This window comes from Heloderma suspectum, chromosome 5 (genome assembly GCF_057233095.1).
Source record: "Heloderma suspectum isolate Gila_16-S chromosome 5, 16-S_ref, whole genome shotgun sequence".
Classification (NCBI taxonomy): Eukaryota; Metazoa; Chordata; class Lepidosauria; order Squamata; family Helodermatidae; genus Heloderma; species Heloderma suspectum.
The window spans coordinates 218,823,661-218,846,055 of NC_139462.1; the positions used below are offsets into that span (position 1 = coordinate 218,823,661).

The following is a 22,395-nucleotide window of genomic DNA, read 5'->3' on the forward strand; positions in this document are numbered from 1 at the left end:
CCCAGCCCGAAATCAGTTTTAGCAGGCCTAGATCTTCCTTTACTGTGTAGGAGAAAAAATGTGGCACATTATCTGAACATTTTTTCAGGTGGGGATGATGGCTGGTCCTCAGATGGAGATGGCACCTATACCTTGACATTTTTCAAGGGGCAGAGGGAAGATGCAGCTGCTGCCGCTGCATGTCCTCCCTTGTTCCAGTAAGGCCAGTTCACTCACACTTGCTTTGGGCAGCACGACATTAATTTAGCCCACAGCAGGTAGGTGAGGACAACTTTCTGCAATACAAATGTATGTTCATTTAATCATTTCTAAGATCCATTGCATGCTTGCCTGCTCTATATCCCCTTTGCTTTATTTTCACACTGAAAGCCAAGAAAAACTGAAATATACTGGGTTTCATTTTTTCTTCTTTCTAAACATGAATGTAAAGGCAGTGTGTATAGGAGCATTATACTGATCATGAGCAGGGCATTCACTTTACATTTTTCAATGAAGAACCAGATCAAATTCTCTGTAAATATTTCAACTTGACATGGACTGAAGTTGTCACTAGAGGGAGCTCTTGCTAGCCAAAGAAACATCTGATATAGTGAAAATGAAAGGATTTTCTGTTTTATTACCCAACATTTAGATTTGAAGAGACGTTCCGGGACACTGCTCTTGTTAGTCAGGAGGTGTGATGTGCTACTACTGAATGATATCCACAGACCACTTCAGAAGGGGAAGAGCATACAGAAGCACTGGGGCCTTATTGCACCAAACAGCTATTGAAGGAGCATGAAGGCTACTACAGTGCAGCATATACTATTTTATCCAGTTGATCTTTGAGTGCAAGATCAATTTTGTGCAAGGTCAGACCTCTGTAAACCAACTCGTTTTGTTTCTTAATTTCAGAAAGACAGCTCTCAAACTCCATAAACATCAAATGCTCTTCAATATGTTACTTTCTGAAAGTGTGTTTCAATGGCACCAGAGGCAGACAGGCTAGAGAAGAGATAACCAGATTCTCCCCCATTTGAGAGGGGACTATTAGTTTATATACTAGAGAAAGGCCAAAATTTAGGACAGCAGCCCTCAATTAACCCCTTTTCTTTGGATCCGTTACATGCATGCCACCTCCTACTATGGCTCTCAGGGCTTCTCTGCATTAAGCCAAAAAAACAGCAGTGTATATCAGCTGTGTCCTCAGGCTTCTCAAAGGGAAATACATGTAGCTTACTAAGCTGCTTCCATTTGTATACAACTGGACAATGCCATGTTGTGGATTTAGGGCAGCTGCCCCTTCCCAACTGCAAAGATGATTAAAATGTGACATCAAGACGCTTATCAAGAAAGATTGTAGCACTTCTACCAGTCATATCCTTCCTTGCCATCATTCAAGAGCATAATGTCTAAAAAAACATGACAGGAATTGTTGTTTGAAACCTTTAATAGCTTTTTTTTTAAACATAGACACACACACACACACACTTGAAAAATCTGAGTTTGAGAGTGAAAGGATTCCAATCCAGAATAGTGCAAGTTCCCAGCCACCCCATACTTTTCTTTGTAACACAAACTCTGATCACTTTGGTTTGGATACTTAAGAAGTATTGGCAAGATTGAACTTCTAATGTATATTTTGGCTGTCTTGTCAAAACACAGATTTACAAATAAACCTTTACAAATAAAATACTTACTGATTTCGTAATTACATTATTTACAGTTACAATTGTCCTTTTTAGTTACATCTGGTATTAAGGTGTTGACACAGGAAAGGAGTTCTTTGCTCTTGGGTGTGATGGTATCTCAAACTAAATCTACAGGATACAGCGGCTTTTATGTTGCAGATACATGTTCACATGGGCATACTCACTACAGAAATACAATTGAAATTGAACTATTTACATTACTAGAGAAAGGGTAGTAGTACACCTTTAAAAACCAATGAAATATGACAAGCCAGGCTTTAAGGCCACAACCTACCATTTACTTTTTCAGTAATATAACAGACTACAATGAAAATCCTTCAGAGTAAATAGCTTGTACCTTACTACTTGAGATCTTCCCTACCTTCTCCTTCATTTAAGAAACTGCAAAACAGAAAGCCACCTACAGCATTTAAGTATTTCCCCCCAAAAATTTAAGTAGGGAGAGGTGAACGTGCTTAAGCTCAGCTTGGAAATGATACAAAATTTTCCAAGAATTCAGACATGCTTTCATCATTTTTCCTAGCCAATCCAAGGATTTAGAAGAACGCTCCCACCCATCCCCAGCAGCCTTCATAGTCCTCAAAAGCCCTTGCCACCAGCCCACAGAATGAAGAGCAGCAGCAAGCAAGAGGAGTGGCAGTAGGCAAGGAGAGGAATGACATATTCTCTTCCCTCCCTCCTCCGTTGCCCTTTCAGGCGACGGGTAATGTGCTGAGGGGACCATGGAAGGTGGTCATTCTCCTGAGAGCTGCTGCACCACAAAAGCTGGTGGATATAAACCAGAAATTATTCTCCAGATCAGATTTTAATCCAAGACAGATTAAATTTGGGGGCTGGTAAAGCCTGCCTTTTTTTTTTTAACTAGCCCCTGAAGAGTTTCCAATTCCAAGCTTGGAAAACTTTTCTGGCGTCCCTAGTTTTAGGACAGTGGTTCTCAAACTGTGTCCCTGGGAAGGCATAAGGTACGGGGCAAGGGGGAGTTCCTGAGTGGGAAAAATACCTTGCAGCAAGCAGAGCTGCTTTCTTCTTGCAGAGGAGCAAAGTGCAGCAGCCACCTAAACTGCTACAATAAACCATGAACGCTCCCAAGAGGCAGGGAATATATGGAAGCTGAAGAGAGGCAGCTCCTTGCCTTTGGTTGGTTTTCAGGAGGGAGTCTCAAGATGCCTTAGTCCTCTTCCAGTGCTAGTGTTGGATTAGTGTCCCAGTTCACAGAACCTTATACCCACAGCAACAGGCTGTATCCATATGGCTGTGTGCAAGGATTCTGTGCACCCACATGCCAAAGAGCTGTCAGGTGGGGGCGAGCGTGTGTGTGTCAGAAAATACAAGGAAGTAACAAGGGGACCAGAGTTCAAGGAGTTTGAGAAATACTGTTCTGAGTTGTTTCCTTGAGTAGAAACTGAAGGTAGCTATTTAGCTTCAAGTTTATGGTATAAAACATAAGCCACTGTCTAGACTGGAAACCTTACGAAGCTGGAAATGGAAGATCCGACTAATACAGAAAGGTAAGTGCAGTAAGAGCTCACTTGTACATCGTAACTACAAGACTGGAGTATTCCTTTAAAAGGGGTTTAGTAGAAGATACAAACTACCATTACCAGTTTAAATTATTGCTGATTTTTGCTCCATGCAGCATTGAAATGAGTTCAAAACCCTTCTCTTTAATATTCATTGTTCACTGGAGGTATTAAAAGAGGAAACTACAAGGCTCAGCTTTCTTTCAACTGTACATTGCACTTTAAATTTTGAGACCCAATATTCATTCATTAGGTCAACTGTGGTCTATACGATTAAAATGACTTCTGTGCTCACCATAAAACTATTTAGAACATCAGATGTTTTAATGTAGTGACATAAACACTCTTCCTTATAAGGCAATCACAGATTGCAAGTTGTATAGGGTTGCAAAAAAAAACTAACCAAAACACAAAAACAAAGTGATCGCTTCAGAAGTGCACCATAAAACAAGGGCTCATTTACGAGAGGCGTTAAGTAATACTGTCGACATGGCCTGCCCCTCTCATGGCAGCTCTCATTTGGGCTCTGAAAGCAGCCAGGTTCTCAGAAAGCTCAAGAGGAGTTATGTAGCAGCCCTCCTCTTCCATTGATGTAGCAATTTGAGTACAGGCTTCTCAGTAAAATACTTGAGGAACCACCGTACCGAGATGCAGTGACATACATTACTGAACAAAAAATGATTTTGGCTGTGTGTATAGCAGGACAGAAGCAGGGGACCATAAACTGGTTAGATGAGCAGTTGAGACTTATTGCTTCTCTGTCTACAAGATAGGGGTTGGGATTTTTTTTTTTAAATTCAAACAAGTCAAAGTAGCACTTCAAAGCAGCACTTCTGCGCAAGCCTCACTAAAACAGGTCAGGTCCTTGCACATCTCCCCTTGATTTCAGTAGAACCTGCAAAGAACTTCTTCCCAGCAAATTGTGCCCATGGCCAATTATTCCTTCATACAACATCTGAAGGATTGTAATGATCACCTTCATAGTAAAGGAAACCCTATCTTAAACAACATTTGGATAAATACTATTCCTACTAAGCCCCCTCCACGTACTCTACCTTTCAGCACCAATCAACTTTCTTTGGGCACTTGTACAAAGCTTGTAATTACGTTTTGCTTCAAGGCTTTGAAATATGGCAGCTGTTTCAATGACTTAATGCTTGGGAGAACTGCCACCAAGCCTGGGCCTGCTATGCGTTAAGTTTGTACTGAATCCTTCCACAAAACAGCAAAGCCCAGAGACTTATCTGAAAAAAATCAAGGTAAGCTCTTGCCCAGTCTAAGGTGAATTAAATTTTCTTCACCAGTCATGTGCACGTGGAGCTCACGCAGGTTATTCAAGAAGAAAAATCCTAGTTTGGATTCAAGAACTGATGTCTGTTCTGCCTTCACACAGGCACTGCAGATCCAAACGCTTAGTCACTGTGAGGCTTGTCAGGAACACCCTGTGGTCAAAACCAAAAGTGTTAATGTGGTTTAAAAAAACAGAACAACATTAAGCTTGTATTGAAATTTCACTGTATTTTGTTGAAATTCGCTTAACAGTTTTGTTGCTGTTTGCAGTCCAACCTATGCAAGACCTGGATCCTAATGTGCTATTACAGACATGCTAGTGGACAATCCAATTGATCACGGAAATAAAACCAGGCAGTTACTCTTTCAATGTAAAACACATTTTGTAAACTTTGAGGCTACAGAACCAATACTCACCAGAAAGGGGGGGGGGGGGGGCAAAGCGGAATAAGCAGGTCTGTAACTGAAATGTTATGGTCCAACAAAGCATTGCTCAAGTGGCAGCCACCTCACAATGACAGCAGCCTTGGTTTTTTAAGTTGTCAAGTACCAGAGACAAGACAAGTGGGCGCATCAGACACTCTCCACCCATGTCAAACCACAAGCTGAAAGCTCAGCAGATCTTAACATAAGCAAGGGTAGAGTTGCAATCACTCCCCCGAGAGAGTCAATATATGCCTTCAGCAGTGGAATGAACAGAAATGCAACAAGTGTAGCATGGAGTATTTTCTCCATGCTGGAGAAAGAAGTATGTGTTGCCTTTCTACTAGTTATGTCAAGGTTATGGCTATCCCTTAATGCCAGAAAGCCCAGTTTCTAAAAGCTGTTGCTAAACCATTTCACGCTCGTCTAAGATAAGTTATTTATTTATTTACAATATTTATATACCGCTCCATATCTAGAACAGATTTCGGAGTGGTGAACACAAGAAATAAAACAGTAAAAGAATAAAACACCATATTAAAATTATATTTGTTTAAAAACACAATACTAATAAAAACCGTGACTGGCCAATTAAGGAATGCCTCCTGGAACAGTCCTGTTTTCAGGAGGTGCTGGAAACAACACAGTGTTGGTGCCTGCCTGACCTCCAGGGGCACAGAATTCCAAAGAAAGGGGGCCACCACACTGAAGGCTCTTCTCCTGGTGGACTCCAATCAGGCCATAGGTCCATGTGGAACCACCAGGAGCAAGCCCTCTGATGACCTCAGTGACCTGGCAGGTTGATAAGGGAGAAGGCGCTCTTTCAGGTATCCTGGTCCCAAATTGTTTAGGGATTTGTACACTATGAGAAATACCTTAAACCTGGCCCGGTTGCAAATAGGCAGCCAGTGCAGTTCACTTGGCAAAGGAGTTGTATGCTGAAAAGGTGCAGCTCCCGACAACAGCTGAGCTGCTGCATTCTGCACCAGTTCCAGCTTCCGGACCAGCCTCAAGGGCAGCCCCACATACAGCATGTTGCAGTGATCCAGTCTTGAGGTTACTAATGCCTGTACCACCATGGGAAAGCTATCCCTGCCCAAGAGAAGCCATAGCTGGCGAACCAGCCGAAGCTGGTAAAAGGCACTCCAAGCTGCCGTGGCCACTTTGGCCTCCAGCGACTATGATGGACCTAGGAGTACCCCCCGACTATGGAACTGATCCTTCAGAGGGAGTGCAACCCCATCCAGAACAGGCAATGAACCTATCTCCCAGACCCGGGAACCACTCACCCACAGGGCTTCCATCTTGCCAGGATTCAGCTTCAGTTTATTGGCCCTCATCCATCCCATTACTGAGGGTAGGCACTGATTCAGGACTTGCACAGCCTGCCCTGATTCAGATGTCACAGGGAGACAGAACTGCATGTCATCAGCATACTGATGGCACTTGGCTCCACATCCCCTAATGACTGCTCCCAGCGGCTTCATATAGATGTTAAATGACACTGGGGACAAGATGGTGACCTGCAGAACCCCACAGCTCAACTGCCAAGGGACCGAGGAATGGTCACCCAATGTTACTCTCTGAAATCGGCCCCATACATAGGACCGGAACCACTGTAACACAGTGTCTCTGATACCCATCCCACAGAGTCGATCCAGAAGGAAACCATGGTCAATGGTATCAAAAGCCATGGAGAGATTGAGCAGAATTAACAGGGTTGCACTTCCCCTGTCCCTCTCTCGATAAAGGTCATCCACCAGGGTGACCAAGGCTGATTCAGTTCCGTAACTGGGTCAAAACCCAGACTGAAATGGGTCTAGGTAATCCGTACCCTCCAAGAGAGTCTGCAGTTGCTCTGCCACTACCATCTCTAGAACCTTTCCTAAAAAAGGGGTATTTGCAACTGGGCAGTAGTTGTCTAATACCATTGGGTCCAGAGTGGGCTTCTTCAGGAGCGATCGCACTACTGCCTCCTTAAGGACAGCAGGGACCAGCCCTTCCCGTAGGGAAGCATTCACCACACCCTGGACCCACCCAGTCATACCCCCTCAGCTAGCTTTTATTAGCCAGGAAGGGCAAGGATCAAGAGGGCACGTGGTCGGTCACATTGCTGCAAGCACCTTGTCCACATCATCAGGCCACAACAACTGAAATTGATTCCACAAAACTAGGCAGATGGTGGAGTCAGACACCTCGACTGGAACTGCGCTAACAACAGCATCAAGTCAGCTGCAAAGAACTCTCTCTCTCAACCGATTACATGTTGTATAACAAGTATGCTATGTGAACAGGCCTTTCAGTTGGTGGAGCCATGCTTTTCTGGTACGGAAGAGGCCAGTGTTATGTGATACTTCCATCAGTCCAACACTGAATGCCACCAATTTTAAACAAATTATGTATACTGTGTCCACTTTCTATCTTACTTCATTTAATAAAAAGCATCTGGGAGGTAAGGACTCAGCAATTAGAAGGAACCTGGTGTTTGCGTGCGCCCTAGGACGTAAGCTAGGATGATGTGCGGGCACGCCCTTCCATAGACGCTGTTATTCTTAGTAGGCACCAAATGAGATGACCTAATTAAGGGTGGATTAACATCTGATGAATCACGTTTCCCTTTTAAAACAGCTAAACACAGGTTGTATGATAGTTACCATAGCCAGCTGCCTTCCTATGTTTCCTACAGTCACACCGCCTGAGAAAAATATACATGGTAGCCAGGACCGGATGTAAAGGAAATCTGGGGATGTATACCTAAAGTAAGGTAAAGAAAAATAATTTAGAACTGCCTTTAGTTTTAGCAACTGTTAACAAGAGTTGTCTTTTCTTCATGGACATTTGGCTACACAGGAAAAATATGCTGGCAATATTATGTGGACAGTTCACATTTGTTAGAAATGCTAAATATCTGGCTGTGGAGTACATTCTAGGGTTTTATTTACACAGTCATTTTCTGCATCACCACCTCTGTGTGTGTGTGTGTGGTGTTAAACGTTGCCTAGTGCTGTTTAAGTAGACTAATAGGATATATTTAGTGCGACCTTGTAAATAAACCCACAAATGTTACTAGCTTGCAAAAAAACAAAAACAAAACCCTGCTAGCTTGCTGGGAGCTGCCAGAGAAAAGGACAAGGAATTCCGGCTCGCTCCAGGAGCCCACTGCATTTCTATGCATGGCATGCGTGTGTGGCTTCCCTCCTCTGGCAGCCTGCTTGCTTCTTATACTGAGCACAGATGGAGTTCTGTGTCCCTTCTCCGCCAGGCCACTCACTTGCCTTCATGCTATTCCTTGTCACTGTGGCTACCAGACAAATGCTTAAATACAAGGCTGGTTCAGTGCCATAGGAATAAGAGAAAAATTCATGCCTTCTCTGCCCCAATCCTGACTCTACTATTTCCTTAACTGAACATGTGATCTGGTTGTGTTTGGAGGTCATTAGGGATATATGACATCATGGCCATCAAGCAGCCACATGATTGCCTGAGACTGCTTAAAGTCCAATTATTTTCCTTAGGTTGGGTTCTCCATGATATAGTTGCTGTGTGCCCTAACCCCCGCATTTACCTTGGGTATGCTAGCCCTGCCCAGGGGTGTGACTTTCACTGTGACCCCGGTCTAGGGGTGTTTCCCAGCACAAACCAATTAGTGTCTACTGAGAAGTAACTCCTATTGTGGTCAATGAGGCCTGTCCCCTGAATGCACACACCAGCATTTAGATATCCCCCTCACTTGAAATAGCAGATTTTAAAGCACTAACTCTCTAATGGCTGTAAAGCGCTTTCCCCAAGCTGCGATTCTCTGTTGTTTAGTTTGTGGCCATTTGGAAGTAACTACTTCCACCTTTGATCACCGGCTCCTGCACAGCATTGGGTTAGAAAGGCAGCTGGTTTCCCATCTCTTTGTTTCCCCCATCTTTCCCAGCACAAACATGTCTACTCAGAAATAACTCCCATTGTGGTCAATGAGGCTTGTCACCAAAATGCGCACTCCCAAAGTTACCAGATTCCCGTGAATCGAAATAACACATTTAGGAACCTTAATGTCAAAGCTCTGAAGCTTCAATTGATCACATCTTCGGCTGATCAGGGCAGAGAGAACATTGTGTTCCTTTAGTGATTGTCCTCTAATGGACTAAGGGAGCAATCCTATGGCAGCTAGACAGCCATAGGATATGCTGTTTTCTGGGAACCTACCCCAAGCCCTTAATCCGAGCTTGGTACCTGGAAAACTGACCTCCCCACACGTCTGCACTGCCTCAGAGGCTGCGTAAAGAAGCCCCGTCCTCCGTGCTCAGAAGAGAAGCGTGGAGTGGTTGAAAAGGGGCGGGGCTGGGGGCCTTCCAGGGTGGGGAGAGCAGATCTGCGTTGACGACACATCCTATGTGTCGTACACGCGGCCTCCTCTCCCACTTGCGCCCCTCCCCCACGACTAGACAGCCAAAATCAGCTGTCTAGCAAAAAAAAGCAGGGCAGGAGAGGCATGGAGGGAATGATCCCCTGCCGTGCTTCTCCTGCTTTGCTTTGGATAGGCAGTCTCCTCTGAGTTCGGAGGCGGCCACCTATCTAGATAGGATTGCACCCTAAATAATGTTTGTGGGGGTGGGGGGGAGGAGACAGGGAGATAAAGAAGGAGAGTGATTTATGTAGTGACACAGGAGGAAACCTCCTGGGATTTTATCAAAGTTGAAAGGGGGGGAACCTCTCTTATTGGTTGAGCAGCCCCCTGCCCATCAGATGACATGCATTCCAACACCCCACCCTACCAGGAACTATGTTCTGTGAAGAGACTTTGACTTGTGTGATACACTTGTTTGTGGAGCCCTGAGCGGAGCAAAGGCAGGCCCTTAAAAAAACTGGGTAAGCCACGATTGGCTTCTCCTTCCATCATCATGGAGAAACCCCCCTAGATAGCCATGTTCAAAACTACCTGATGGTTTAGCACAGAGAAATTCTGATCTTGTACAATGCAATGCCATTAAGACAGGATGGATGGCGCTCTTGTACTTTAGCAAGAGAACAGATACACACATTTGCTTAAGAATATAATACAACTACAAGTGTAACCATAATTTGTACATTTAAAACAGTTAACAATTTAAAGTGACAAGATGAGAGAGACACTTACTGATAAACACCATTGTAGACAAGAAACTGTGTAATCAGAGTAGCTACAAAAGCTATTGTAATTCCAAGACCGAGGCCACTTCTGGAACGATCGAATGTCCACCAGAGGCCCAATGACAAAGCTGCCAGTGTCAAGGAGAGCTGGATATTGTTTGCAAAATCCAATTTCTAAGAAGAAAGCTAAGGAAAGTTCTGCAGAGTTAACGTCTGACAAGTGTCTTCTTACTCCCCACAAAAATATTCAAGTCAAGCCACATACTTTTGTTAGCTATTTCAATACTATAAGATGGTTTCTACATCACTTCCCTTCTCACATTTTATTTGCCCCTTGCCTTTCACACGTTCCTCTTCTGCACGTGTTATCTGCACTACAAAAGTGCAAAAACCAATTCAGGCAAGGGCCAAGAGACAACAGTACACTTGAAGTAACTCCTCCCTGCAAATGTACTCCTTTCCTCTTTTCAAGTGGGTACCCCTGCCTGCACTGAACAATTTCCCCCCACAGAGTCTGTTCAAAGCTACTGAGGAACAATACAAGAAAGATAGTACCTCTCTAGTATGATGATGATTTTCTAGCAATGAAATTCAAAGTGAAGCCCTGGGGGAGAAGCCGGTGCAGCACACTATCTTTATGATACCTGAGAAAAGGACAAGTGCTACATATTCACACAAGTAAAGTGTGAATTCTGACTCTAGCAGCAAGTGTTGACTTTTATGTGTGGCAAGTGTAGTGTGGTGTAGTGGCAAGAGTGTTGGACTGGGAGCTGGGAGATCCGGGTTCTAGTCCCCACTCGGCCATGGAAGCTCACTGGGTGACTTTGGGCCAGTCACACATTCTCAGCCCAACCTACCTCACAGGGTTGTTGTTGTGAGGATAAAATGGAGAGGAGGAGGATAATGTAAGACGCCTTGGGTTCCTTGCAAGAGGAAAAAAGGCAGGATATAAATGCAGTAATAATAAAATAAAAATGTGTAAGATCTGACCACAGACTTGGTTGGGTAGCTGAGCAATAATTTCCAATTCTATCCAAATGTCCTAGATGAGTTATTTTTAATGGATATTTTAAACAGCATTTTTTTCTTATAGTGCTACTAATCTTTCATGCATTGTATAAATTTACAGCCCTATCTTCAGAACTTACTTAGCTACTTTCACAGATACTTTTGTGTTGCTTGGAGCTAAAACTGTGTCCTAAGCATGGCAAGTGGAGCAGACACGATTGGATCTGTCCTACCTGCCATTTAAGTCACTCTATGAATAGTGAAGCTCCTAGGCACAACCTTGCTCTGACACTCAGGAGCCAATCAATGCTTGATGCTAGAATCAGAGCGGTGGACATGTCTGTTTGGACTACTTGTGTGAATATGTAGCACTTGTCCTTTTCTCATATATCATAAAGATCCTTCAGACCCCGCATGGTGAGCGAGATCTCATCAGCATCTCTGCCAGCACGAGAGTCAGAGTCAAGCCCTCAACCTGCCATAAGGAACAAGCAGTTCTTTTCTGCCAGCTCAAATAGGCTTATCCCAGATCCTTCAAAGCACTACCCCAATGCAGTAGCTCATAGGGACCAAGCTGTAAGGCACACAATCCATTTTAAGTTAGTAGTTTACAGAGAAGGAAGTGTGGAAACAAGATCTGAAAAACACAGTAATTCCCCCAGGGTAAAATAACTTTTCAGATGAAATTGGTCAAGTACTGACTGAAAAGAACTTAAAAATAAAACAAAGATAAACCCCATTCCATTATAATTATACCAGACAGACATTAAGTCAAGCATTTCAAGGATACAGCACTTGCATGGTTGATGCCAACAAAGACAGCTATACATCGCATTACACTGGCCCATTCTCGCTTGAATTTGTGAGGCTCCCCAAGATGGCTGTCAATGCAGGGATACAGCAGGCCAATAACAGCTGTAAAAGAACAAGACAAATTGTTCACAGCATTATCACTACCAAGCTACTGCACATATTCATCCCTTCAGCACATGGTAAAATGTTTCTTACTGTTATGTCTGTAAATGACATTTGAGAAACTATGATGCTTCATGCATTATGCTGAAAGGTATGGAACTGTGGTTCAACAATCACAGGTTGGATGCTTAGAGTAGATCCACTGAAATCAATGGCAATGCCCGAGAGTCCCATTGAAAACTGTACACAGTACTGATTTTTTTAATTCAGCCATTTAATTTTACTTATATGAGCATTTCATCTATTTAACAGGAAAGCTATAGATTTATCAAAGTACCATTTACCAAGTAACATTAAAGCAGGATATCTTCTGGAGCAGCTACTATTTTTGCTAATCTCCACTTCGTAGTTTAGTTGGTTACAAAATGGTCTCTAAGGCCTCGCATACACTACCAGCATAGGCAGAGGCTGCTTGAAAAAGCCTCCAAGTAGTGACTTAGTTCCCACCAGCTGCCACATGTAGAGAAATTCTTTACACAGTTATTCCATCTGGTGTGAAAAGTTTCCAGATCAGGAGATGCTGGCCTGGAAACTCTTCATGCCAAGCAGGAGTAAACCAGTATAGGGAGTCAGTTTAAACTGGCCTCTGCATAGTAACAATATTTGTTGAAATAAGAAACAATCATTAGTTAACACCCATGGTATGGAGAAAAAATAATGGTTGAGAAGCCATTAAATACTTAATACATATGGGAACAGAGAGCTGGGGTGTTGCTTTTCTTTCCTTCCTGTGTAGCCTCTCCCCAGGTCTGTGCTGGTTTTGGTTTCACTTTTACCTACTTACTTTGCATGATTTAGCTGTGACAAGAAAATGCCTGATAGTGTTAACAGTCCTGTTTAAAGCTTCCAGTCATTTTAGTCTTAACTGTGGTCAGTCAAAACTTACTCTGTAACCATATTGCTTAGGCCAGACCCTGTATGGCTTGCTCCATTTCAGAGGCCACACAAGAACAGTGACAAACTCTGGTTGCTTCTGTGAAGTCTTGCCTAAGTTAGCTTCTTTCTCCCACGAACAGAACTGCTGAAGGGGAGTGCATGTCTGAAGTCATCCACTTTGATAAGAACAGAGAGGCTACTTAATTTGGCCCTGGAGCAACACCTACAGGTACATTCAGTCCTGGGTCAAGAGCAGCTCTGTTTAGTATTGAAAAAATTGATTTGAAAGCTGTATTTTATTATGTCTGAAAATATCTTCCGGAACCAAACAGTAATCAAAAGTAGTTAGTTCAACAGGTTGAAGAGGAATTATAGCAAGTATAATTATAGCACACACACACTTGCTTTGCTAGATTGGTTCACCAGCTCATTTTGCACTTTTGTATTTGGAACTATAATCTGTATTCTGCCCAAGCCCTTCGCTGTAATTTCTGAAGAGAGTTCTGGGCTGGAAATGGTGCTACATTAGCCCGAGTATCCATAATAATACCCACTTTAATAGCAAAAGTTATTCTTTCCCACGCTGCTATTTTGGATTTGGCAAATGCACAACACAAGCAGTACAAAATCATGCCATAGAGTCATTGCTCCTCTTTTCTTTATGGCTCTGCTCAAAGGTTTTACAAACATGAGAGTATTTACATTTCAAACATTTCTGCAAAACGTGCAACATTTTACTTAATATCACACAGCTGTGTTTAATGGCCTCCTGTAGTGCCATCTTTCACCCACTGTATAGCTAGTGCCAGTAGGATTTAGATTGCTAGCTACATTCAGCTACGTGTTTTGTTTGCACTGTATTACAAAAGAGCTTCCTATTTTAACTGAGTATTTTTGTCCTGGGTTATGCTACAGCTTTGGGTAACCCCCTCCCCTGAAGCGTCTGCTGGCAACTGCAGCTCCTCTTACAGCAGGCACCTAGCCAAGCTTCCCTTCCCTTCCCTTCCCTTCCTCTGCTGCCACAGCATGTGACTTCCTTGTTTTTGATTCAAGCGTGTGGCATGTTCAGACAGGCATCCAATAGGAACAGAAACAGGCTGCTCACCAGTTTCCAGAGAGAGCCAATCGGAAAGCAGAGAGTGGTGATGAGTCATGCCAGGTCCTGTGTTAAAACTTGACAGACAATAGCTTGAGGGAACTCTTCAGTGTTTGCGGGACAGACTATAATATAACTCTCAAAGCAGTAGGCACAGAAAGGACAGCCCCAATCTTTCCGAGACATGCATATGTTTAATCTGATTGTTTTTCTAATTTGATCAGTACCTGGATGGCATTAACAGTTCCTTTACATTCTTAAAGGTAAGGTCACTTTTAGGAACAGCTCAACAGGTCGGTGAAAGAAAACAAAACACAGATTCTGCCAACTACCCAGTCTCGATACCACTGCAGTGACATAACAAATCCAACATTAAGCACCTCCAATGCCTTCTCTAAACAAAGATTGCCAGTCAACCATATTTCAACCTAGTGAGACTCACCTGCTGCTGTCCCACAGCAAGGGGGCACCCACCAAGCAGAGGAAAAGATTGTAGATATGACCTCCTCAGGAAACAGCGTTACATTCCTCTGGATCTGCAGCAAGTTCAGCACCAGTGCAAGGAAAGTGCCCACAGCAAAGAGTACCACACTCCGTTGCAATACGTCCCTGCTCAAGTTCAAATTGCTACTGCCATGATTTGAGCTGCTCGGGTTCCGTGCTCCATGGCCCACTAATGTTAGTGGAGAACTTGAGACAGAGCTGCTCAACATTTTGCCCACCTTGGCTGCCAACCCTGTAGCAGTTCCACCTAAGGGGCTCTTATGTCTTCCCCTGGCAGTACAGGAACAACTCCAGGTGTGATCGTCCAGTCTGGGCACAGGTGTCTCCATTAGATTTCTGAAATAGGCATCAAAACATTATTAGTGCCAACACTAGTCAGGCAGCCATGTCAGCCCTCAAACATGCTATGTATTTCATGTGCAGTCCCTAATGCGCCATACTTCTCTACCATGAGGTGTTGGAAGCTTCTTTACAAATGAGAGTTAAGCCAGGGTCAGACAAAATGCCTTTGATGGATATTCCATAGGGCTGCAGGTTTAGCATAGCAGCTAAGAGAATGAGTTGTGATCTGGAAGTTCACCAGTTCTCAGCAGTGGCTCACAAAGTCATGTTAGGCAAGGAACTCTCCCTTTCTCAGCCTCAATCCCCCATCCTGCAATACTGGGATAATACTAGTCTACCTTACAGAGCTGTTGTAAGAAAGAATTACTGGCACAATATATGCAAATAACTTAAATGCTGAAAATACTACATTATTACTTTAAAATAATATGAAGTATAATCCTAAGTATTATTACTATTACTAGGTTACAAAAGCCTTTTGAAGAACCAGTGCAGAATAATGGCTAGAGTGTTTAACTTGGGACTCGGGAGACCAAGGTTCAAATGTCCACTCAGATACACAGTTCACTGGGGGGTCTTGGGCCAGCCACCCTCTTACAGCCTAACCTACCTCACAAGACTGTAGCAAGGATAACATGTGGTGGTGCAGAGGACTGTGTATACTACCATTAGCTTTTCAGGGGAAAGGGCAGGATAAAAATATAGCTAATTAAGGATGTAATCCAACACCCACTTACCTGGGACTAAGATCCATTGAACTCAATGGGACATACTGCTGAGCAGACATGTATAGAGTTGCATTATAAATTAATAGAACTAGTGACCTCATTGTTCTAAGGAACTTTCAATTCCATATAGAGTATCTACCTAGAACTTCAAACATTCCCTTCACCATGACAAAATTATAAAATGGACAGGCATTTAACATCTGTATGTTTTCATGTAGCTCATTTCTCAGGGGAGATGTCGACTGTCATCCAAACAAGGAAGCTTCTATAGCAGGAACATGTGGCTCTCCAGATGTTAGTGGACTGCTGCTTCCATCAACCCTAGCCAATGGTGAGATATCAAGAGCTGCAGTCCAACAACATCTGGAGGGCCACACAGTCTTCATCTCTGTTTTATAGGGCTAAACACAGAATCATTCAGACTTTTCTAAGAATTAAAAGTGTAGCCCCCAATTGTCCTAACAGCGGTGACTGGGATATTTTATCAACACTTCATAGTACAGATTTTCAATGAGTTGGCTTAATATGTAAAACATTCACAATTTGAAAAATCCACAATTCCAAATATCTTTGTATAACTTGGTAACTCTTTCCTCCAGCAGAGCACCAGCCTACATTCTTAGGTTGCTATTTTTTGCTAACAAAATCCCTTAACAAAAACATGGCCCTTCATCTCATAACCCATGCACAATAACTAAGAAAACGTCAGGAATTATAACTAATTATCCTTCACTATAAACACTACATAGAATCCATCCAGGACATATACACCTTGCATTGCACAAGCAGCCAAACTAGATTATCAAAAGTGTGTGTTCGTGTTTATAAAAGGCGATAACATTAAGGGCAACGCACAGAGACCTACACATGGCCTTTATTAATTGGGTGATGGACACAATATGAAGACTACATCCTTGTCTGGGAAGACCTTTGAAAAGCTACCTGTATTGCTGTTACCACTCCTGAAGTGTCTATTGGAATCTTTCTTTCTGATGTCTGGGCAACAGCTTCCAAGACTACTTTCTTTTAGATAATATTTCAGTCCACTGTCTATTAATTAGGCCTTCCCCTCCTGGGGCTGGAGCTACTTCTGCTATTCAACGTTTATGTTGAACGTTTAAGCCTATCTTAAGGAGCGCCTCCAGCAGCACCAGACAGGCCGCTTAACAAGATCAGCCTCGGATGGCCTTCTCTCTGTCCCATCAGCCAGGACAGCTAGACTGGTGGGGACGAGGGAGAGGGCCTTTTCTGTGGTGGCCCCCACTCTGTGGAACGCCCTCCCTAGGGAACTCTGTCATGCCCCCTCTTTAATGAGCTTCTGTCGTGCATTAAAAACGTAGCTGTTCAGGCAGGCATTTGGGGTGGGTTAGGGTATTTTAGAAAATGTTTTTATTGTAGAATTTTATTGTTTTAAACTGTTTTATTGTATGTTGTACATTGCCCAGAGTGGCTGGGTGACCAGCCAGATGGGCGATTAATAAATTTAATAATAATAATAATAATAATAATAATAATGTCTACTTGGTGCCATAAGAGTCCTAGAACAAATGTACATCCCCTGCCCAGAATGACTGCCCGACTTTTATTGCCTCCGGAGATACCTTAAAGCTGAAGGGCCGTATGATCAGTCACAGGACCCATTGTTCTCTATGGCATCATTAGCCTGACAGTTGTCTCTCTCTCTTCCATACTCTCCTGTCAGAGGTAGGAAGGGACCCAAACAGAGCTGCCTGCTAGTTTTCACATGTAAAATAAAAGGATTTAGGGTCTCCAAGTGTGGGTGATTCACCCCCCCTTCACTTCCAATGCTGCAATCCTATGGATGCATACGTAGAAACAAGTCCCGCCGAACCGCAAAGGATAAGCCTCTGCATTGCCCTTTTGCTAGGTCTTCTGCCAAGGTTGGCGTTCAGAAATCCACTCTGCCCATCCTCTTTCCCCCGTATATGGATTGGCAGATATTCACAGATTTTGCCCGCTACAATAAACTGGGGGTGGGGGGCAAGACAGAGAAAAAGAAGTTGCTGGAGATTCTTTGCCGCCCGCCCAGCTCTGCCCGAGGCTCATTTCTGGTCCTAACAACCCCCTCGTAGTGGATCAAACCAAGGGGCCCATCACACCTCCAGCGTCCACCTCTCCCTCAGCAGTGGCCAAGGAGATGCCCGCGGATCATCTATATCAAAGAGACGGCTCAGAGATCGGAAGCCCACCCACAGGGCCTCCCCTGTTGCTTAGCCAGCCACCCACCCCGGCACTCGGAGGTAGACTGCCTCTACACACGGAGGCTCAGCCCCTAGCTCCGTTCACGAGAGACCCACGTCCTCCGTGAAGCGCGCATGCGCGGGGGAGACAGAATCCCCTCACAGAGCCAGGAGGTGTCCTCGAGCATCTACCACTGCGGGCGGGGGAGACCCTTCCCCACGCCTCCCCTCCTACCTGCACGGGACGCCTCCGTCCGCCAGGCGAGCGCCGCCGCGTCCTTCCCCCTCTCTTGCGCGCGCCACGGCGGCCGCTCGAAAAGCTTATAAAGCCGCGAGCCCCGTAGTCACGTTGCCCGCAGCCGACCTACCCGCAGCCGCAGGGCGCCCCGCTCCGGCGCCCCCGCCCCTCGGGCCGGGAGCTGCTGACGGCGACGACGGCCGGCGTGGGGCGGGGAGGCGGGCGGGGAGCTTTCTCGGGCAGCCCCGAGAACGACATTTCAGTCTGGTGAGGCCGTCCGGCCAATGGGAGCCAGGCGGCCCATATGACGTAGGGGACACACCACCCGCCTTCCCTCAACTGACAGCGCGCGAGCTGACAGGGCGGGAACGCGAGCGGAGGGGCAGGTGAGGTGGCGTTTCCCGGAGGGGCGGGGCGGGCAGAGCGACGGAGCGCGCTGGCCGCGCCGCGAGCTCCTCGCAGAGCGCTCCGGCCTCGACGGCCAGGCTGGCGTGGGGGAGGGTCGTGCGAACGGCCGCCATGAGGCCAGCCTGCGCCTGGGTGCAGGCGTCCTTTTCCGACCCCCCTCTCTCAGTGCAGCGCTGCGGGACGAATGAGCTCGCCTCCCTCCTCCCCACGCACTTCTCCTCCTCACAAGAGCCCTGTGAGGTAGGGTAGGCTGAGAGAAAGTGGCTAACGCAAGGTCACCCGGTGAGCCTCAGCCCTCTTTGACGTGTCTAAGCATCACCCCACTCTGGCCTCCCCCCCCAACCCACCCCCATCATTAGTCCCAGAGGCTGCGACTGCGGAGTGGGGCAGGGATTGCTTCGCCTCCGCCATTTGCCCACTCAAGCCGACCCCGCGGAGTCGGACCCCCCGGAGCGGGACCCCCGGAGTCGACCCCCCGGAGTCGGACCCTCGAGCCGACCTCCTCAAGCCGGCCCCCCGGAGCGAAGGACAGAAGGAACAGGGGTGGCAGCTCATGTTCTCATGGCTGGATATACGTGCTGTTGCGTTTGTTTTGGCGACTGGACTTCAATCAGACGCATCTGACCTGCACAAACGGGGAAGGAAGTGCGCCCTCGGGGTGGATGGCACAATCTGTGTGAGTGGAGAAATGGGCAGAACATCACAACACGCCATACTTTCCCCATCCCACATCTGGTGTGGCTTCCCAATGTGCGAGTTGTGCCAGAGGATGAATACAGATGACCCCTTTACAGAGGGATAACGTAAAACCATGGTGAGCATGTGACCATTGGGTCTTTTGGATGTTACCTTTGGAGCAAAGGTGACATCTCCCTTTGGAAGATGCTGCAAGGCAGGCAGCTACTTGCTGCACCTCCTGTGTTGACCTCAGATTCCCCAGACCATGTGGGAGGAACACACAACGTACCTCTTTCCCACAACAACATTGCTCGGGTTTTGGGGAGATGATGTTGGCATATGCGCCTCAAGCTCTCCCCGCCTGGTTTCATTTTACCCAAAAAGTACAGGAAGGAATCACAGTGCTGCACCTCCCACACCATGAAGGTTAAAGACAGAATCATAGAATCATAGAATAGTAGGGTTGGAAGGGGCCTACAAGGCCATCAAGTCCAACCCCCTGCTCATCGCAGGAATCCAAGTCAGAGCATCCCTGACAAATGGCTGTCCAGCCTCGTCTTGAATGCCTCCAGTGTGGGAGAGCCCACCACCTCCCTAGGTAATTGGTTCCATTGTCATATTGCTCTGACAGTCAGGAAGTTTTTCCTGATGTTCAGCCGGAATCTGGCTTCCTGTAACTTGAGCCCATTATTCCGTGTCCTGCACTCTGGGATGATCAAGAAGAGATCCTGGCCTTCCTCTCTGTGACAACCTTTCAAGTACTTGAAGAGTGCTATCCTATCTCCCCTCAGTCTTCTCTTCTCAAGGCTAAACATGCCCAGTTCTTTCAGTCTCTCTTCACAGGGCTTTGTTTCCAGTCCCCTGATCATCTTTGTTGCCCTCCTCTGAACCCTCTCCAGTTTGTCTGCATCCTTCTTAAAGTGCGGTGCCCAGAACTGGACACAGTACTCCAGTGCTGAGTAACCAGTGCTAACCAGTGCTGAGTAGAGGGGAACTAGTACTTCCTGGGATTTGGAAGCTATGCTTCTATTAATGCAGCCCAAAATAGCATTTGTCTTTTTTGCAGCCACATCACATTGAGAAGAGGACCACTGAGGAAGCTGACTATAATGTCTGCTCACATGGGAATTTTACCACCACTTCCCTGCTTCCTCAGATTTCCTGTGACAATCTAATCCAAAGTGTGATAAAAAATCTCATTACTTATGTGGAAGCTAGGGATGGTCAATTATCCACATAGTTGTATGTCCACCATTTGGTACATGCTCACCTCTATTCCCCCAGAATTTAATTTAAACAAGGACTTAACAGCCTTGCAACTTGTTTTCAGTGCCAGGGTAAAAGGTGTTTATATACCATTTTCAGTCTTCGGCAGCCTGTACTTTAAGTCACAATATCAGAGGCTGTGGTCATGTACATGCTAATGCCACATGCTGAAGTACAGGCTAACTAAAAGTGCTATCCTACAGGGGTAAGTTGGAGTTCAATAGAACTTACTCCTAAGTGGAGAGAAGGTTCCCCACACAGATGGATTAAATGATGCAGAATGGGAAGCTCAACTATTCAAATAGTTGAACTGGTTTCCAGCTTTTCAGGACTCAGGAATTCCAAACAATTCTAGTTCAGAACCAAATCTAGCTTTTCCCCTTTTCCCTAAATGCTTGTCTGAATGGGAATCAACTCAGGCACTACCCAATACTGTTGGGAAACACCTTTTGAAGATGATAACTTATGCAAAGCTAAACGTCACTGTGTAAAAGCATCAACTCATGAGCAAAGTTCAGCTTAGTTTTTCACTTCAGTGAGCCTTTGTTGGGATGAAGCAACAGGGAAAGCTTGCCAAAGAGTACCAAAAGGCATAGAGGCTCAACCAAGCCGGGGCACTAGAAATGGTAGAACCTTAATTCTGAGGACACTGGTGATGCTTCTACAAGGGTTATCGCAGTTCCTGGCTGTTGACAGGTTGTAAGGAAATTATCATCTCTTCTGTCTTTCAGGTCAAGTGCAAGGTTGGTTTTTCCCTCTTTGAATACTTGTTTTTGTAATTCTTGATACTCTAAAATAGGTTTGGCACTTTCTCTCATTTGAATGCACACAATGGGTACATACAGATGACCATTTTGCCACAATTCTACCGCATATCTACACCTGATCTGTGGTAAAATCCTTACCGTTTGGCAGGATCGTACAGACACCAAACCACACCAAAGTGAGAGTTTATCTTGAGGTAGTTTGGTCATAAACCCTCTTCCAGGCAGTGGGGTCCTAGCACTTACAGTCAGAAGGCATTGTGCAGCTATTCTATCTTTCTTAATGGTAAGAATGATGTCCCCCCCATAAAATGCCCTGAACGAGGCAGAGTGATGGTGCTGTAAAAGCCTCATCTAGAAGCACTTCAGAAAGTGCTGGTACTTTAATCAGTAGGAATACAGGAACCCTATACCAAACCATGGTTCTGAGGCATTATCTTTCTTCCACTGGCACTAATAAAAGCATATGCACTTGTTCAGTAGCACTAGGATTGCCACCTAGCCAAAACTTGCAAAGGCCTGACCAGAATTTTACTATCTTGCCCAGAAGGACAGGCTGATAAAGCCAGAAGGAAAAAAAAGTCCAGTTGAGCCCTGTTTTGAGAGTGGGTGGGTGATAAAAACTAGCTAAAACAGCAGGGATAGCTCCAATCCCGTGTGAGAGTTGGTATTTTCTTCCAGGAGGTATTGCTTTGGTACAATCAATGCTAGCCCAAATACAGGCTAGAAATGCCCAAAATCAGAGATGTTAGCTCTCCTCTTACTATACGTCAGTCAGCATATACATGATTTCTTGTAAATGGCTCTACTTCCCCATCTAAGTTTCATTTTCTACTCTTTGAATAAGTTTTTGACCTGCTCAGTTAGCTGCTATTATTTTATTTGTTTACCCATTATCTTGGAGTGGATCCAAAAATTTGGATGAACCTCTTTCATAACGATAGTCATCTGTTGCCCTTATTTTTCAACTATAGAAAATGTGTGGGGAAATGTATCTTCAGATAATAAAATGTAGAGAAATTGTGAGCTACATCCCTATTGTGGGAGTGGTTCTTGATGAATTACTTTTAGTTGCCATTGGCAAGGAACAGCTGCATCTTATTAATTATAGCCCTCCCTATGACAGGGATCAGGGCAGTTTACACCAATTGTACATAAACAGATGGGCTGGACCCTGTTCTCAAGGGGATTACAGTTTGAAAAGGCACAGAAAACGAAACAGGAGAGTTGTGGGAAACTGGCAAATCTGTAATAAATATAGTGAAATAA

At 45.0% G+C, this 22,395-nt stretch overlaps 1 protein-coding gene across 3 annotated transcripts; it reads right to left on the bottom strand.

Annotated features, from left to right (window-relative positions):
* Nucleotides 1-1,413: 1,413 nt before the first annotated feature.
* Nucleotides 1,414-18,174, bottom strand: INSIG1 (insulin induced gene 1). Of its 3 annotated transcripts, none has more exons than XM_084859324.1 (6): nt 18,141-18,174; nt 14,440-14,837; nt 11,841-11,965; nt 10,050-10,216; nt 7,579-7,678; nt 1,414-4,653 (listed from the first exon to the last, which is right to left on the bottom strand). In XM_084859324.1, exons 2-6 carry the CDS (start codon nt 14,828-14,830, stop codon nt 4,624-4,626), a joined length of 813 nt encoding a protein of 270 aa, XP_084715450.1. In that variant the 5' UTR covers nt 14,831-14,837; nt 18,141-18,174; the 3' UTR covers nt 1,414-4,623. The 3 variants fall into 3 exon arrangements, with proteins under 3 accessions (XP_084715450.1, XP_084715451.1, XP_084715452.1); XM_084859325.1 differs by lacking the exon at nt 18,141-18,174 and adding an exon at nt 18,008-18,070; XM_084859326.1 differs by lacking the exon at nt 18,141-18,174 and adding an exon at nt 17,173-17,304.
* Nucleotides 18,175-22,395: the final 4,221 nt, after the last annotated feature.